General features: G+C 37.6%; 1 protein-coding gene across 1 annotated transcript; it reads left to right on the plus strand.

The window, feature by feature from the left end:
• The first annotated feature begins 12,503 nt into the window (after positions 1-12,503).
• Positions 12,504-16,205, plus strand: LOC131637587 (uncharacterized). The gene is made up of 2 exons (XM_058908187.1): positions 12,504-13,316; positions 16,134-16,205. Exons 1-2 carry the CDS (start codon positions 12,504-12,506, stop codon positions 16,203-16,205), a joined length of 885 nt encoding a protein of 294 aa, XP_058764170.1.
• The last annotated feature ends 3,983 nt before the right edge of the window (positions 16,206-20,188 follow it).

A 20,188-nucleotide genomic window follows, 5' to 3' on the forward strand; every position in this document is an offset into this window, starting at 1 on the left:
CCCACATATTTTTCAAGAAAATTCCAATCTGAAAATTAAGGGTCTCATATAATCATGGATTTTTATTTCAACAAATATCCTGACATATGAAATACTTAGTTTTTAGAATTTTTCTTATACAGTAATTTGGCTTGCAGTTGAATTTATTCTTACGCAAACGCCAAATACTATTTATTACTTCACACATGCTATTTATTTACAGATAAATAGTACTGACACAATTGGTACAGAGTTAAATCTTTTTGCAGGCGCAGAATCAGGAAACTCAGACTGTACTGGTAACAAGTAGATTATTATTATCTTTTGTTTCCCACTAATTTTTGTACTATATTCCATTATTTTCAAAAATCTTTTCAAATCTCTTTTTCAAAAATCAAATCCTCATTCTTAAAATTTGCCGTATTTCTTATCTCTTAAATGTACCGTTTATTCGTCGTACTGTTCAATGTAGTATGTAATATTTGTACTGTCAGTATTAAATGTTGTACTATTTGTCATAATATTGCTTAATTACTAAGATAATATTTTGTGTGTTTTCTGCCAGTCAAATATTTCTATTTCTGTGCATTAAATGATTTTCAGGGATATTATCGGTAAGTTTGCCCGCATACGGTAAATATTAGTTATTTATTATGTCTGTGTTTTTCTAACAAGTCATGTAAATAAACTTTCATTTTTCACATAAAACAAAAACAAAAACAAAAACAACAAAAAAGAAAATTAACTTTGACTGTTGATTTTTCACTTTTAACTGCTGTTTCAATACCTGAACAGTCAGTTGACAGCCAAACTGCTGGCAGTACAATTCTCAGTGTTTTGTACCATCAATCAAATCAATCTTTCACAATTCAAAATTCCAAGATTTTTGTTCAAAAAGTCTTCTGAATATCACATGATTAGCAGAGACTCAACACTGCACAAAAATCAGGTACGCTTAACTGTCTCCTACACAAACAGTCCCTAATCAGGGTTTTTCTTGTTTTTACAGGAGCAACAAGTTTTTGAGAGCTCAAATGGATTTCATACATCCATACATCTCAAAGTACCATCATACAAATTTTCAAACTTCAATTCACTCAGACGCACCGTCAGCAGCTCAAACAGTCAACAGACGACCCGTTTGACCAGAAAAGTCAACTGACAATCAAAAATGAAATTTTTTGTCAAAGTCCATATTTTGTCAAAGGATTCAACATTTGATCATTGGATGATCACAATTCATCAAGGAAAGATCAAAAATCAACAAAACCCTAAGATTCAAAATTAGGGTTTTTGCCTGAAAAGTCAACTCAACTTTGACTGATCATAACTCTCTCATCCTTCATCCAAAAAATTCAAACCAAAGCTTGTTTTGAAGGAAATTCAATTATCTTTCAAATGCCATTGATCCCATGGTCATGGGATTCACCATTTGAAAACTATGGCCAAAGACATTACAGGTCATTTTCAAAATCAACAAAAAGACACTTTTTTCAAAAGGACACACAAGGAGAACCAAAAATCATTTTGATATGAGACCAAAGACATTGGTTAGAGGACTCTTTGAGGTTTCCAAAAAGTGCAAGATCTCCTTCATATGACAAAAATTGAAGGATTTACACCTTGTTGAAGTTGGCTAAATTTTGGGAAAATGCATGAAATCAACATTGCTCAAAAATGTTTTTTTTCCAAAAGATGCCAAGTTTTTATGGTCCAAACATCTTTGCCATGTTACTATGGGCCTCCCACGACCAAGACAAATCCCACTTCTATATTATCCATTTTTTGACATAATTTTATCTTATTTTAAGATTAAAATTAAAGGAAAATTGCAAGGATAATTAGTAGCTTGATCTCTAAGCATGACTCACCTCCAAAGTCTTCAATTTTCTGCAGAAGATTGGTGTCCAAGGCAAGAGCATTGAATGGAGTCAAAGTTGGTCAAAAATTCAAGGTTTTTTAATATTAAAGAACCAAACTTTCAACAAAGGCAACAAAGCTTCTTAGTTTGAGTTCCAAGCAACTTTGGGCTATAAATGAGCTATCATACTTCAGCAACAAGGAGAGCCAAAAAAGAGACACGAAATATAGCAAGAGCATAGTCAAGAAACCTCTAAAAATTCTCAAAATTCTCCAAACTTTGTAATTTTCGAATTATATATTTCAATCACTATCAATACAAACCAATTGCTCTAATCATCTCCTGGCACTTAATATAGTAAGTTAGAAGCAATAATCATGGCTATATACTCATAGAACTCGTGTTTAAAGAATAACATATTCGTGCATATTATCAACTTTTGACATCTATACGATAAGCTTATTTAAACAAAATCTAATGCCTTTGCCATCCCTTTGAGATCATATGGGGTAGATCTAACGTCTAACATGTGAGTTTAAAGCCCAGAATCGTGGGGTGCCATGGTTGAAGCTTAAAGCTTCAACCTTTTCGTTTTCATACTTAGCGTGATCAAATGAGAAAACTAACCTCACCATTGGACTCAGGAGGTCATCTTTAGTAGATCTGGGCCATTGTGGTTTTTATTTTCATGCGTTTTTGTAGGTTTCAAAAAATCCAGAAATTCGAAGGTGGAATCCGCAGGTAAAATCGCAGGTAAGTCCGCAGCTAAATCCGCAGGTAACTTGGAGAAGATGATGAACAGTGTAGTTGAACGTTTGACTGCACGCGTGGACAAATCTTGCTTCTCCATTGGCCAGTTTTGGCGCGTGTGGACCCCATCAAGAGTTTGAATTCATTTTGAATTCAGTGCATGCAGTCTTATCATTATGTCATGTTCTCTTCAATCTGGGCCATAGATCTTCATTAAAAAATGAATCCAACGCATCACAACACGCAGCCTATACCATGGGCTTCACTAATTTCCACACCAGATTAGTATCCTTTTTAATTTTCTATTTTATTTTATTTTTATTGCAAAAATAATCAAAAAATAGTTTTAAAATCCAAAAAATTCCACAAAAAATATTTTAAACTTCTAAAATAATATATTATTTTCTGAAATAAAAAATATTTTATTTTTCTTCAAAATTTCAATATTTTACATAATTAATTAGTATGTACTTATATATTTGCTTATTAATTATTTTAATTAGTCAAAAAATCATAAAAAAAATTGTTCTTTGTGTTAAATATTGTTTATATATTATAAACTAATTTTGTACATATTTAGGATTATTTTTCTCATTAAGTTTTAATTATTTGTGTAATTATTTATATAATTATGTATTAATTAACTTAAAAAATCCAATCAATTTCAAAAATTCCAAAAAATTAGTTTTGTTCTAAAATTAATTGACAAATCTTTTGTACATATTTTAAACTTATTTTCTAGGTTTAAACCTATTTTCATCTTTTTCTTCATTTTAATTTAATTAATCAAGTATTAATTATAATTAAAATAAATCCTAAAAAACCCAAAAACATGCCTTTTATTTTTCTTGCAATTTAAAATTCCTAGATAAATGTATAGGATGTCAAATTCATGTAAATAGGCTAGTTTACATTTCCCGCACAATCGATGTAATAGCGTAGATTTACTTTCCGCACTTTACATTTCCGCACTTTAATTTCCCGCAAATATAAACTGCGTGTATGTCAAAGATAAAACTGAACCGTTAGATCACTAACTTCAAAGATAAATATCTGAATCTAATCACAATCACACTTGCACCTCTTCAGGTAATCCTTTCTCATTCTTTTCAAAATCAAAGTCAAAATTACACTGTTTCAAGTACAAAATCGAACCTTGCTTTTATATCCGGTGAAAGGATAGATTTTTAAAGGAAATAGGATAAAGACCTTATAACTCAGGGTAGACCTCCTAGTTTGCTTGCTCAAATCAAAACAAACAAAATTCTCATACACTGCTGTTTCTTTCAAAACTTTCCAAAAAGACAATACTTTGTATACATCCAAACACGGATTATTACAAAGTTAACGTTCTTTTCAAAACATCTTTCGAAAGATAAACAAGCATTTTGTATACATCCACACACGGATCATTACAAAATTCAATTCACAAAGTATTTGGGAGCCACATATGAGCAATTTCATAGCAATCAAAAATGATCAATCAACAATTGAGCTAAGCAAACTTAAGAGCCCATGGATAACCATGGATACAAAGGGTGCTAACACCTTCCCTTTGTATAACCTACCCCCTTACCCAGAATTTCTTAAAGGTCTTTTTTCTGTTTCTTTTATAAACCTTTCCTTAATTGGATAAAATAAAAGGTCGGTGGCGACTCTGTGAATTTTCAAAAATGCGAAAGCATTAAGCGACAAAAAAGGAGTCAGTTCACGTATCTCTACAGATCAGAGGTATGGCCCGGTATTGAAAAAATCGGAGGTCCACAGGCCGGTCCAGAACAGTTAGTATGTTAGGTTTTATTACAAATAGCATACTAGTCTCTCATTATTGCTAAGATGTAAATCCTAATTTAGGGTGAGAGAGGTTATTTGTTATTCTTGTAAACTTGTAATCTTGTTTTAAGAGAAAGTAAAAGAATAACAGTTATAACCAATTATTGTGTTCTTCTTCTTCCTTGTTCTTTATTCTTTCCTTGCATTATACTTTGTTCTTGGTATTGAATTAACAACAAATTTGTGCGGTGAGCGTGGAGAAGATGCCTTCAACAAAGTATGATATTGAAAAGTTCACTGGAGTGAATGATTTCGGTATGTGGCGCTTGAAGATGAAAGCCCTACTTGTTCAGCAGGATTGCTTGGAAGCGTTGAAGGGAGAGGCAGCTATGAATGCAGAATTGACGACAGCGGAGAAGACGAATATGATCGAGAAAGCACACAGTGCAATTTTGTTGAGCCTTTGTGATAAGGTTCTCCGACGGGTATCAAAGGAGATGACGGCATCAGGGTTATGGGTGAAACTTGAAAGTTTGTATATGACCAAATCGCTGGTAAATCGACTCTACCTGAAGCAAGCTTTATATTCATTCAAGATGATTGAAAACAAAGTGTTGGCTGAGCAGTTGGATATGTTCAACAAGCTGATTCTTGATCTTGAAAATATTGATGTGAAGATCGATGATGAAGATCAAGCGTTATTACTATTGTGTTCTTTGCCTCGATCACATGCTCACTTCAAAGAAACTCTCTTGTATGGAAGGGAGTCTCTGACGTTTGAAGAAGTTCAATCAGCCTTGTATTCTAAGGACTTGAATGAACGAAAGGAGCATAAACCTTCGACTGTTGGTGAAGGTTTGGTCGTTAAAGGAAAATTCTTGTGAAAGGATGGTAAGTTCGACAAGAAGGGAAAAAGTCAGTCAAAGTCTTATAGTGGCGAAGCATCTGGTATTCGATGCTATCATTTTAAGAAGGAGGGTCACGCAAGAAAAGTGTGCCCTGAACGCCTGAAAGATCATGGAGGTAAGGATAATGGCAATGCAGCCATTGTTCAAGATGATTTCAAATCATCTGATGTTCTGGTGGTTTCAAGCAGTGACTCGAGAAGAGAGTGGATTATGGACTCAGGTTGCACTTGGCACATGACTCCAAACAAAGACTTGTTCGAGGAATTATGTGATCAAGATGGTGGATCAGTACTGCTGGGAAACATCAAAGCTTGCAAGATTGCAGGTGTTGGATTTGTGAGATTCAAGCTCCATGATGAGTCAATAAGATTGTTGACTGAAGTCAGGTATGTTCCTGATTTGAAGAGAAAACTTCTTTCTCTTGGTGAATTCGACAAGAAAGGATATGTTTTCCAAGGAGAGAAAAGTATTCTAAGAGTCATGAAGGGATCGAAGGAAGTCTTAAGAGGTGTGAAGAAACAAGGCTTGTATACCCTTGAGGATGAAGTTGTAAGTGGTTCGACAAATGTTGCATCCACAAAACCATTGTCGAAGACAGAAATCTGGCACATGAGGTTGGGCCATGTCACTGAAACGGGTCTGGTCGATTTAGGGAAACAAAATCTGCTTGGTGGAGACAAAGTCGAAAAGCTGAAGTTTTGTGAACCCTGTGTACTTGGAAAATCTTGCAGAGTGAAGTTCAACAAAGGCAAACAAAGAACACATGGATCCCTTGATTACATCCATGCTGATCTTTGGGGGCCTGCAAGGTGTGCATCACATTCTGGAGCGAGGTATTTCCTATCCATAGTAGATGATTATTCTAGGAAGTTATGGGTATTCATCCAGAAGACTAAGGATGAAACTTTTGAGAATTTAAAAAGTTGGAAGACTCTGGTCGAAAATCAGACTGACAGGAAGGTCAAGAGATTGAGAATCGATAATGGCCTTGAATTTTGAATTGAGGCGTTCAAGAGTTTTTGTGCTGCCTCTGGTATTGCAAGGCATAGAACTACTGTAGGCACTCCACAACAAAATGGTTTGGCTGAAAGGCTTAATCGAACTATTTTGGAGAGAGTCCGATGCATGTTGACTAGTGCGGGGTTAAAAAAGGTGTTCTGGACTGAGGCTGTTTCGACAGCAACATATCTGATAAACAGATTTCCTTCAACAACGTTAGATATGAAGACACCTGAAAAAGTTTGGTCGGACCTAGAGCTCTGAAATGCATGTTCATGGGATACCCTGAAGAAGTCAAAGCTTATAGGCTATGGTGCCTAGAGCCAGGTCACAGGAGGTGTATCACCAGTCGAGAGTAGTTTTCAATGAAGCTGAAATGGCTTTTAAGAAAACTGATGATGTTGGTAAAAATGAAGAAACATCTGATGAAGAGCTGCAACAGGTAGAGATTCCTGTTGAGGTGGAGCAAGTTGATGCTGAATTGCATATTCTAGATGAAGTCGAAGAAGAAGCAGAAGATGCTGAGGAAGTTGAGGAAACTGCCGATGACTACCTATTGTCGAGAGATAGGTCGAGAAGAGTCATCAAGCCACCTCAGAGACTTGGCTATGCAGATCTTATAGCTTATGCCTTAATCTCTGCAAGTGAGGTTCTAGACGAAGAACCTAGAGATTATAAGGAAGTTATGAGGAGTCGAAATAAGACTGAATGGCTGAAGGCGATGGATGATGAGATGAAATCTCTTCATGATAATCATACTTGGGAACCGATCAAGAAACCTGTAGGGGCAAGTTTAGTCAGCTGTAAATGGATTTTCAAAGTTAAGGAAGGAATTGAAGAGTGATGTCGAAAAGATACAAGGCAAGGTTAGTTGTAAGGGGTTTCACTCAGAAAGAAGGTGTCTACTTCAATGATGTGTTTTCTCCTGTTGTGAAGCATAGGTTCATTCAAATGTTGCTTGCCATGGTGGCACAGTTCGACCTTGAACTGGAACAAATGGATGTGAAGACTGCATTCTTGTATGGTGATCTAGATGAAACAATCCTGATGAGGCAACCTGAAGGGTATGTCGAAAAGGGGAAGGAAGATTATGTGTGCAACCTAAAGAGATCTTTATATGGACTGAAACAATCTCCTTGACAGTGGAATAGGAGATTCGACAAGTTCATGGCACACATAAGTTTCATTAGAAGTCAGTTCGACCACTGCGTTTACTTCAAATTTTGACCTGGTAATTCATTTGTTATTTTGTTGCTTTATGTGGATGATATTCTCATAGCAAGCAACAATGTCGAAGATGTGATGAGGGTGAAGGCTGAACTCAATAAGGAGTTCGATATGAAGGATCTGGGAGCTGCTTCCATGATTCTTGGAATTGACATTCGAAGAGATAGAAAGAAGTCGAAGTTATGCTTATCTCAAGAGGCATATCTACGAAAGATTCTCGAAAGGTTTGGTATGTAGAATTCAAAGCCAGTTGTGACTCCAACAAAACCTCAATTCAAGCTGAGTATTGATCAGTGTCCCGGTACTGATGTCGAAAGAGCCTATATGAATAGCATCCCATATTCTAATATAGTTGGTTCTTTGATGTATGCTATGGTTTGTACTAGACCCGACATAGCATATGCAGTAAGTCTTGTAAGCAGGTACATGGCAAATCCTGGAAAGGCTCACTGGCAAGCATTGAAACGGATTTTAAGGTACATAAATGGGTCTCAGAACAGGGTCCTAATTTATGGTGGAGCCTTAGGTGAAGATAGTAAAGGAGTAATCGAAGGATATGTCGACTCTGATTATGCAGGTTGTATAGATTCTAGAAAGTCTATTTCTGGATATGTTTTCACCATGTTTGGCACAACAATTAGTTGGAAAGCAACACTTCAGAAGGTTGTTGCTCTATTAACCACTGAAGCGGAGTATATTGCCTTAACTGAAGTTGTGAAAGAAGCATTGTGGCTTGAAGGTTTTGCTAAGGAGATGAAACTTCAAGGTAAAGGTATCACTGTTAAATGTGATAGTCAAAGTGCAATACACCCGTCGAAGAACTCAGCCTATCATGAGTGAACTAAGCACATTGATGTAAGGCTGCATTTCGTCAGAGGAGTAATCGAGCGTGGAGAAGTCCAAGTGCTGAAGGTTTCGACTGAGGACAATGTTGCTGATATGATCACAAAGACATTACCAAGTTGCAAGTTTTTCCACTGTATGCAGTTGATAAAGTTGCATGAAGAAAGCTAGTGTGTTCCCTTGACGTTGTAGAGTTAGGTCCAAGGTGGAGATTTGTGAGATATTAGATCGATTTCTAGTATGGTCGAAGGGTAGCTTCTTGGTTTGACAGGATTAAGCATGAATTCGAAGGTTGTTCACATGCTTGTGTTGAATATGCTATGGTTGTTAGCATGTTAAATTAGGTTTAGTGTTTAAACCCTAATTTGTTAAGTTAGCTTGTTTATTAAGTTGACTTGTGTAATGGGCCTTATGGAAAAATCTCATTAGTTAGTATGTTAGATTTTATTATAAATAGCATACTAGTCTCTCATCATTGCTAAGCTGCAAATCCTAATTTAGGGTGAGAGATGTTATTTGTTATTCTTGTAAACTTGTAATATTGTTTTAAGAGAAAGTAAAAGAATAGCAGTTATAACCAATTCTTGTGTTCTTCTTCTTCCTTGTTCTCTATTCTTCCCTTGCATTATACTTTGTTCTTGGTATTGAATTCACAACAGGAAAAAAAAAATTCAAAATAAAGAAAGTCGATTTTTTTCAAAAAAAAAATTTTGATAAATTTTTTATTAAAAACATTTCAAAACCAAATATAATGGCGTAGTTCTTTAACAAATGGTTTAGTTTGGAAAATTTTGTCTTCTACTAATTTTGTATGATTTGAAATTCAGAACCGTTATATCAAACCAAGACTTTTAGTTCAGTTCAATTATAAAAGAATTGAAATGGTTTGATTTAGTTCGGATGACCTTATATAATGATTCGATATAATTCGGTTCAATTTTCTTACATAAATTGTAACATAAACAAGCCTAACCTTAACCAATAATAAGAAAAATAAGGGATGCTCTTTTAAAATTACACTCATAATTTGGTTAAACTTTTAAAACCTCTGCTCATTAAAGCTTTTACTACTCGTAAGATGTTTAGGCAAGTCTTCAAAGATGGTGGAGTTGTTATTACTTATTAGTGTAACGTTATACCACTTCTAACCTTGAAAATTTTGAACAAAATAATGAAGGATCTGATACCAACCATTACTAAAATTGAAAGTTTCATGGGGGTGGAATCTAATCCCTTGGCTTTCTCATAATTGATGATGTAGTGCTAGGTCCAAATGAAGTAATGCCAACCTTCTTTCTCATATATGGAAAGTCTTCAAAAAAATTCATCTTGAGCATAAATTGGATATTTATCACCAAATGTGTACCTTTAACACCTCACCAAGGGCTCGTGTTTAAGGTAGGTGGCAAATTAGAAAATATGGAAGTTGATAAAAATATTTTTTCAATAGAAGTCAAGACGTCTAATGTCTTGGATTGGCTAGAGAATTAGTCGAGCACAAACTACCAATTATATATATATATATATATATATATATATATATATATATATAATTATTATCTATTACATATTATTAATAATTAAAAGAACTAATAGGGCGATTTCCGGCAATGTTTGGGCGATTTCCGGCAAGGCCTCTCCGGCTGCTCCGGTGAACTTCTGACGGCGTTTCTTCTCTTCGTTTCCGACGGTTCTCTAAAGTTCTTAGAGAGGTATCTTGTTCCCTCTCATCTTCGGTTTAAATTCCTGGCCTTAGGGCTCAGGGACCTTGGTGTTTGGGTTCAGTTCGATACCAATCTAGGTCTTTTGGGACTGTTGGGGTTTTCTCGTCTTACGCCATCTTCAGTTTTCTTCTGGGTTTTCTCCTCAAGTTTTCGATTTCGTCGGATTGTGCTCTTTCTGTGTTTGGGTTTTTTCTCTTGGTTTTTTCTGGGTTTTATGGAAGGAGCGGCTGGGGTTCATAGAGAAGGAGAAGGAGAAGGAGGGTGGTTCAAGGCGGCTCGTCGGCATTTTCGTGGATGGGTTCCGCGTTGGGATGTTTTTCAGGTCAGGGGTAAAGTTGAGTCTGAAGTCACTTCGTTTTATATATCGGAGTTTCCCGATAATTGCAGAGCAGAAGATCTATATGGTTTATTCGGTTGTATCGGTAATACGGTGGAGGTGGCTATAGCTCCGAGGAGGAACAAACTGGGCAAGAGATTTGGTTTTGCGAGATTCTCGGAAGTAGAAGACGCCCGGGGCCTAGGGATTAAACTGGATAATGTAACTTTCGAAGGGAAGAAAATTCATGCGAATATCCCAAGGTTTGAGAGACAACGACCGGGGGGTGGGAAGCTTTTGAGGAGGGATTCCACTTCAAATTTCGCTCAGTGCCACTTTCCAGATAAAGGTCCTCAGGTCAAGTCTTGGGGAGGGGCTAGGTGGAACGGTAGATCTTTTTGTGAGGTGGTGAACAACAGCACAAGAGGCCAAGTTTTGGGGGATATTCAGGGACTGGCGGATGTTCAGGGACCTGTTCTTTGCGTCTCTACCGAGGTGGACACAGGGAGGTTTTCAAAGGCGTGGGTTGGAGAGCTGTGTATTCCGGGGTCTGGTAAAAGCATCCAAAAGAGTGTCGAAAAAGCAGGATTCTTTGGGGTGGTGGTGTCACTACTTGGGGCTAAACTTTGTCTGGTTGAAGAAAGTGAGGAAGGAGCGTTGGCAGATTTCTTGGGGGAGGAAGGTGTCTGGTGGAAGAGTTGGTTTGTTGGGATGTCGAAGTGGAGCAAGGACGTGGTAGACGTTTCGAGGGCGGTGTGGTTGCGAATGGTGGGGATTCCTTGTCTGGGATGGAATCCCGTGGTCTTTTCCTCTATAGGCAACCGCTTTGGTAGATTTATTTGTGTCGATGAAGCTACTGCTGGTGGCCGTCAGCTTGAGGTAGCCAGAATCCAGGTTTGCGCGGATTATACCTCTCCCATCCCTAATTTCCTTGATTTGAAGCTGAATGAGAATACCTATAGGCTGGCTATAGATGTTGATCACCAACCTGTTTGGTCCTCTGCGTGTCCTCCTGGTATACCGAGTTTGGCTTGCGAGTCTGTTTCCTCTGAATCAATCAGTTCAGATGACATCGAGTCGTGGGGTGAACATACGTCTCTGAATGGTGATAACAGCAGGTTGATTAGGGGGCCAGATAAAGACGTTTTCTCTGGTGAACATAGTCTGAGCAGTTCTGGTTTACCCCCAGTTTTGGTTCCTGTTTCCACAGAGATAAAGCGGCGGATCACGGCTGGGGCTGTCAGAGAGGATTCTGTTGCGGCTGAGGCTGTGAGAGAAGTTTCTGTTGCAGAATCGGTAGCGGGTTCAGGGAGGGAGATGGAGAGCAGTGGTGGTGCTTTCGACAGAGCCCTGTTGTCGGTTTGCCCAAGCGGTAGGAAGGTGGGTTTTTCCAAGTCCAGAGCGAGAGAATCTTCGGTATCGGAGGAGGGAGATATGTCGACTGTCCCGTGTCCTCTGAGGAACAACCACGGTTTTCCCCCCAAGAAGGTTAAGTTTAGAAACGTGGCTGAGTTTGGGGGTAACTCAAAAAACAAGCTCTTAAGGAAGATGAAGGGATTGAGCAGTAAGGGTAAATTCAAAAAAGCTTTGAAGCTTAGCAGGATAGCAGCTTCGGCCTCGGATACAGTGGAGAATTCAAATGCTTCTTGCCAGGGAAGGATTGCTAGTCAGAGGAGAGGTTTGTCTACAGGAGGGGGGGTTTCGGAGACCCTCGGCAATCACTCAGAGAATGATTTTATCATGGTTAACAATTTGAGACAATGGAAACAAGTGAACGATGAGGATGGTCGAAAGTTAATAACGGCGATTGAGGCTTTAGGAGTTGATTGTTCGAAAGGAAGTTTTCCTTTGGTTAGGAATTCGGAAGAAGAAAAAGGTAAGGTGGCGGTGAGAGTTATGTCCAAGAAGGAGTCTCCGAATCCGTCAACATGATCATAGATTCCTTTAATATTAGAGGGGGAGGTAACGCTCTAAAACGAAGGAGGATAAGCGAAATTATTAAAAAAGGAGGAGCGGACATTTTTTTAATTCAAGAGTCTAAATTCACAAACACAACGGAAGGATTAGCTCATAGTTGTTGGTCAAAGGAGGACATTGGTTTCTCTTTTTCAAATTCGTCGGGTATGTCGGGAGGTATGTTAATTCTTTGGAAGTTAGGTGGTGTGGAGGTTCTTTTGAGTTTCAAAGGTGAAGGCTTTTTAGGCATAAAAGTGGAGTGGAAGGGGGATATTTATTATATTCTTAATGTTTACTCTTCTTGTGTTTTGGCAAAGAAGAAAGTAATGTGGGACAATATTTTGTTGTTGAAGAATTCTTTTTGTGATGGGGAGTGGATAATTGGGGGGGATTTTAATTCTATTAAGAATCCCTCGGAGAGGAAAGGTAGGAGGGATGGGGGTCTTTCTAACGAAGTCGAGTTGTTTGGTAAGTTCATTGAGGACTTAGACTTGGTAGACATACCTTGCAAAGGAAAGAAGTACTCTTGGTATAGTGGTTGTGGGAGAGCTATGAGTAGGATCGATCGCTTTTTGGTGTCCGAGGCGGTGGTGGATAGATGGTGCTTGGTTGGTCAATTTATTGGGAATAGAGATATTTCGGACCATTGCCCGGTTTGGTTGGTTAAGGACAATTCTAATTGGGGTCCTAAACCTTTCAAATTTAATAATGATTGGTTCTCTTTTCCGGAATTTCTTCCTTTTGTTGAATCGGAATGGAAAGAGATGACGGTGGTAGGTAGACCCGATTTTGTGCTTTATGAAAAAATGAAAAGGTTGAAAGAGAGACTTAGATGGTGGAATACTTCAATTTTTGGTAAGGTCGACTTAGATTTAGAGGAAAGCTTGAAGGAGATGAACAAGGGCGACTCTATTTTGGAAGATGTGGCGGAGGAGGATTTTCTTGTTTCATTGCAAGATAGAGGAGAGGCGAATAAAAGGGTGTGGTTGAACCTTAGTGTAGCAACCTGCCCTAAAATTGAAGGTATTTAGAGTCGCCACCTATTCTGAAGGGCGAATAGGAAACCCTACGCAGATATGAGATTCAGGGTAAGTTATTATAATCAGGTTGAGGGAAGGTGTTAGGCACCCTCAACCCTTTCCTATTGGCTTTGAATCTAAGATAACAGTTTATGGCTAAAATAATAGGATTTAATAGCTAATGAAGTGAAAAGGGCAAAATTGAGATTTTAAGGGAATTGAGATTTTAGAGTGGGGGACTCGCCTTGTTACCAAGTGCCTACGTACCTCCTTATGGAGGATCAGAGTCAACGTAGTTCGGGCACAGGATTGTACGCCTTTGAATTAGAATTTTATTGTATTTGAAGTTGTTTGAAGGCTTTTTGAATGGCCTGTCGTAGTTTTAGAAGTTGTGTTTTGAAAGGCATTTTGAATTGCCTGATTGACAAGGATGAATATCCGTAGTGTCGTGGTTTAGTGTGTTTTGAATGTTTGGGCGTACAACCCTGATTTAATATGTCACCGTTAGATGCGGTGACCAATAGGTTTGGTTAGTATAGCTAACGGATTACGGGCATTGCTGATTGCTCAGATCGATAGATTGATCATCGCGGGCAGCAAATTAAAATGTATTTTAATTTGTGTATTTTTATCTCTCGTCTAAAGCGACTAATAGATTTAGTCGGGTCGAGGAGAGAATTAAACTTGAATCGATTATATCGTTAATAAATAAATCAGAATCGATTATATTATTAATAAATAAATTAAAATCGATTATATTATTAATAAATAAATTAAATGATCAAAAATTATTTCTCGTCTACCGCGACTAATGGATTTAGTCGATTCGAGGAGAAAATTGTATTAAATCATCAAGAGAGAACAAATAATTAAACAATTAAAATTTCACAAAATTAATTAATTACATGTTATTTTTAATCTTCGTACAAGGGGGGTGTATGCTGCTTTAATATAGTAAACCTGGGGGGTGTGGATAACATTGGGTTAGGCCCAATAAGCTTTCAGATCCGTTGGGATCCTGTATGACGCAGGTGTATGATTATGGTGCGCTTTCAATGATCCTGACAGTTGCTTTTAATCCAAGGGTTCGCATGCTTTTATTGAGTTAGGGTGTATGGTAAAAGGATGGCATGAGATCATGGTCTCATTGCCTGCCAAGTGGCTATCATGAAGCCACTTGGCGTTGATCCAACGCTGGTAGCGAGTTAACCCAAAAAAACCCATAGTTTCTCTCATTTCCTCCGACTTCGCTCTCTCTCTTCTCTTGCTTTTCTCTCATCTATCCTTTCTCTTCTTTGACAAAACCCAGGAAATAACAAAAGAAACCACCACCGGCCGCCGTAACCCCCAGCGACCGCCCTTTGAAACCCAGTTTCCGGTTGATCTTCAACCGTGAAACTCAAAGCCTCAAACATCCTAAACCCAGAACGCCCAGAAACACCTATGAGCCATGAACTTCATCGTCCCCAACCTTAATTTACCCAGATCCTAATAATATGACCCCAAAGCTTTTCCAGAATCCGAATCAACCAACGCAAACACACATGCAAGTATAGATCAAAGCCCTAAGCTAAGTGATTCGTCGCGTTTACCTTATGATCTTGTATTCTGGACGTGTAAGCTCATCGATTCCTCTTCTGATCCCTCTCTCTTTTGTACTTGCAGGTGGTCGGAAGTGAAGATCCGAGTCTTCAATCACGTGGTTCACGGCGGCGCACAGCTTTTTTTCAGAAAAAATCCCCCCTTCATCTGATTTCTTCTTTTTGATTTATAGTCTTAGGGTTTCGTTTGATTAGGAAAATATAGATTAGCTTAGATTTTGACTCGTTCCCGAATGGATTCGTGATTGTAATATTCTTCTTTGATTCATAAAAATTTTATTTGATTTTAATTATAAACTGATTGAGTTCTATTTTTGTTAAGATTTGATCTTGATTTTGTTGATTGATTCTGTATGAGATTGTGTGTTGAAGATTCAATTGCGTTTTGATTCAGATTCTATTTCGTTTTGCTTGTGATTCTGGGCCTGGGCAATTGCTGTTAGATTAGGGTTTGTGGATTGTTGCAGCGGCGACGCGGATGAAGGCGAGGCTAGGGTTTGCGTGAGGGGAAGGAGAAGGTGGACAGGATTCGGGTCTAACCCGATTCGCACCCAGTCCATGGTCCGGTCCAGATCCTCCAAACCCTTCAGTCCATGTCCCAGCATTTTTGTTTGGCCCAAGACGCAAAAAAAGAGAGCCCAACAACAACCAAAAATATCCAACAAAAAGCCACTTAACCTATTTAATTACTTAACTAATCTTTTTTTATAGCTAATAATCTTAATAAAAATATATCATATAAAATAATAATTAAGTTAATTAAATTAATACTAATATATCAATACTCCTAATACTATCCTTGGTAAAAATTAATAATAATAATATTAATAATCCTTATGGTTAGTGATAAAAAATGAGAAATGATAATACCAATGGGCCTGAACCAAATTGGATCTTAAATATTTGCTATTCACACTCTATTTTGTTTTAATCAATTTATAAGGGAGTTTTATAGGAGAGCGAGTTTAATAATAGGTATACTAAACCCTATGGCTCCTAATTTTTAACGCCCTTAGTAAATCAAAAGATGTGAATCGCATCGGGTAAATTTTGGGGTATGACAGCTGCCCCTATTTAATTATCTTGGATTGAATGGCGTGAGAATACGCAGGTCTCACGCTTTTCGAATCGAAGAATTATTAAATAATGGAAGACCCCTAAATTTACCTTATGCTAGATTGTGGAAGGAGAGAATCGTTCTGCTAAAGCCGGAGACTTACATAGCGAGAACTCACAGTTAGTTGTGTGATCAACTTGCTATAGTGCTGGCAAGCTTTCGCAACTTGTGTAACCCGAAAGGATTACTTGCTATAGTTCTAGCAAGTTTGCCTGCATCAATAGGAGTCACTTGTCCTGGTTCGGACAAGTTTGCCTGTATAGAATATTATTTCGTAAATGCGTATGCATTATGCTTATGCACATGACTCCGTGGTTTGTATAATGTGGATGTATGAATGTTTACACATGTAAATGTTGCGTGTATGCACATGGGTGTGTATGTATGATCACCCATTGAATTTGTTTAACCCTTTTGAGATGTTTGCGAATCCTAGTTCGGATTGTATTTGAGGAGATGAAGTAATGTCTTACATAAGACTACCTGAAGAGGTTTCCTGAACAGGGCAGATCATTGGCAGATATGAAGGAGGTTTGGCTTTAAACAAAGCTCGGGAAGAACTGTCTTAGAGAAGACTAACTGAGAAACACCTTGAAAGAGCAAGATATATCTTAGAAAAGATTGGATAAATAGTTGCAGAATATTACCTAAAGAAGTTGAGACATGTCTTAAACAAGACTACCTAGAAAGGCTCCTAAAAGATATGAAGTATCTTGAACAAGATTACCTAGAGAGGCTTCCAAAAAGATATGAAACGTCTTAAACAAGATTACCTAGAGAGGTTTCTAAAAAGTTATGAGATATTTTAAACAAGATTACCTAGAGAGGCTTCTAAAAAGATGTGAGATATCTTAAACAAGATTACCTAGAGAAGCTTCTAAAAAGATATGAAACGTCTTAAATAAGATTACCTAAAGAGGCTTCTAAAAAGATATGAAACTTCTTAAATAAGATAACCTTAACAGGTTTCTAAAAAGATATGAACTTCTTAAACAAGATAACCTCGACAGGTTTATAAAAAGATACGAACTTCTTAAACAAGATTGACCTGGACAGGCTTTTAGACAGGAGATGACATGTCTTAAACAAGACTAACCTAGAGAGGTTCCTTGAGAGGATATGAAATGTTTTAAACAAAACCAACCTAGAAAGGTTCTTAGAAAGGATACGAAATATTTTAAACAAAATTACAAGGTTAACCCAGATATGTCTTGAACAAGACTGACATAGGAAGACTCCTAGAGAGGATAAGAAAGATTGATAAGCGTCTTGGAGAAGACTACCTTAAGAGGTAATAAATTCTTTGATTGTTTCTGAATTGCCTTTGAAGAGAGGCCCGGAATGAAGCATCGAAATTGTTAAGATTAAATCGTCGAAACGATTGTATTTGCACCGTATTTGGATGATAATATCCTTTTGACTTTGGAGTGACCTGAAAAGGCAAATATTGATTTCATGCAATGTCATGATGCACGTGTCATGTAATGATATTCTCGAAATAAACGAGAATTATGTATGTACAACAATCCCACATTATAGGTTGTAAATAATACAGGCGTAGGAAGGCCGATTATGCGGCAATGCTCCTTGTGTGATATTGGCGTGATTTCCTCAGTATCAGGTATTTTGAGAGACGCAACATTTATTCTGAAGAAATTATCCTTAGAGGGAACCCGAATGTCGTGCCATGAACCCGATATGCACTGCCCCAGTATTTGAATTCTTGAAAGATATGCCCCCGTCAATAGGATCATTGATTGTTTGCCCCTGTTTAGGAGAACCCCCTAGATGTGGTTTACCCGATTCAGGGATCTTTATTAGCAATGATCGCCTTTAATTAACCCAATCTCCGTGATGCTAAGGATTGATTCGGATGTGAAGCAGATGCTTTTCAGAATTAGTCATGCGTCTTGGTCGTGTCCGAGGGACAAAAGTTCACTGAATGAGATGATGTCTTTTATGAGATTACCTGAAGAGGTTCCTGGAAAGGATATGAGATTGTCTTGAACAAGATCGTGCTTTAAACAAAGCTCGGGGAGGCACGTTTGCAAAGAGGGTCAAAGAATCCCATAGAGGATAAAGACTATTTTGAGTAATATGGTGTTTTTTTAACAAAACTCAGGGAAAAACATTTTGAAAAAGATTACCCTAGAAAGGATAGGAGACCGTCCTAAAGAAGACTGTACCTCAAACAAAGTTTGACACGGTTTATAGGGGAAATTTGAACATGTCTGAAAAGATTGACGGGTGTTTTTGGGAAGATTACCTAGAAAGGTTCCTGGAAAAGACACCGGATTTTTTTTAGAGAATATTGCCTGAAAAGGAAATATCTTAAAGAAGACTGAAAAAGTTAGGGGACGTCTTACAGAAGACTACCTAGAAAAGGTTTTTTTTAGAAAGGAATATGTCTTAGAGAAGACTATCTGAAAAGATTTCTGAAAATGACAAGAGACACCTGGAAAGGTTTGTGGAATGTGTCTTAAAGAAGACTATTTGAAAAGGGGCTCCTAGAAAGGATAATAGATATTTTGAACATGTCTTAAAGAAGACCATATGGACAGATTGAGAGATGTTCTATAAAAGTTCCTGGAAAAGAACGTGAGAGTGGTATTGACAACATTTGATATTGGGTGACCTTTTGCAACGTGCCCCCAGTAATGGACTTGCCCTACGGGTTACTCAGAGTCCTTGAGAGATCTATGGATCTTAATTAGATTGTCCCAGATAAATAAGATAATACCGGGCCATGCCCTGTGCATACAACAGCCATTCAAGTCAGGCGTAAGAAATGTTTCTTCTTTGATGTGCTTTTAAAGCTATTGCGCCTGTCGGCAGGATTTTTTTTTTAGCCATTAGACATGCCCCATGCAACTTCTCCCTGATGTTAAAACATTGGAATCTATATAGACCAGTGTGCTTTACGATGAAATTCATAAGATGCAAATGCATATGTCTGCCTTGAAAGTTTAAAAACATTTTTGAGTAAAAACGAAGTTTTTTGTAAGAATGTGATATCAACTCAAGAGTTATAGTAGACCTTAAGGAGTCGGGATACCTTTTTGTAACAGTATGCTTTTGAACTAACCATGTTTCAGTTAGGACTTTTGAAGGTTGTAGCGTGGCCTGGTTCACGGTTTTAAGAAACAAAAGATATAAGGCTCAATATTTATTTAACCCAATCCCCATCTTCGTGATGTTCTCCAGTCCTATGCTCAGTTTAACTATTTTAGTCTCCAAAAGAATTTGGGAATCATGACATTGACATGATGGTTCAAAAACCGAAGGTTTATTTGCGAAGGCAGTCAACCTCTTTTTTGTAATATTTTCCATTTGTCGGGGATATATTTGCCCTTTTTTTTTTTACTTTATTATCCAATTTTACCTGAACTGTTTATTAAAAAATACAGTCAGCGGGATGCCCCGATTTTGCCGGAGTCTGCTTAATAGGTTTTGACTTGGCGGGCCTTGTGTTATTTTTCTTTTTCTTTGCAGACATTGACTGCCAGGCTTAATTATGACGGAGAACCATCAGTGATTATGTTCAAAGGAACAATTTGAGGTAATCAAGTTAACTGAACAGCTACCCTATCCCAGGTTATACTTTGAGGGTTTTTATTTTGTACGTGAAGGAAAACTTCTACTTCTTAGGCTCAAAAGGGGTTGACAAGGGATTAACATCCTTATATCTCCACTGTATTGGAATTGAAACAATGCCTGTACATCGTCAACACGGTCTGTTCGAAAGCGTACTGTATGAGATTGCGGTATCGTTTTCGTCATTCTCCCTCTAAAGGTACATATCTTTGAACAAAAGTTGAATATCACAAATAATAAACCAAGTAAAGACACAGTTTTGAATATAGTGAAAACACTAGGAATAAACCAAGGCAAACGTAAGCAATGCATTAATGATTTTTTGTAAAGTACATAGCGTATACCGCAAACCAACGTTTAAACAAACTGAAAAGAAATTGCAAATGAAAGCAAAAACTAATGATCTAAGGAAACCCTTCTTCTAGCCACTTGTAGCATTAGACTTGCGAGGCTGTTCAAACTCAATGAGCCCTTCTTCAATTAGATCTTGGATCTTGTGCTTCAACGGCCCACAATCTTCT

This window comes from Vicia villosa, unplaced genomic scaffold, assembly GCF_029867415.1.
Source record: "Vicia villosa cultivar HV-30 ecotype Madison, WI unplaced genomic scaffold, Vvil1.0 ctg.002034F_1_1, whole genome shotgun sequence".
In the NCBI taxonomy this organism is placed as follows: domain Eukaryota; kingdom Viridiplantae; phylum Streptophyta; class Magnoliopsida; order Fabales; family Fabaceae; genus Vicia; species Vicia villosa.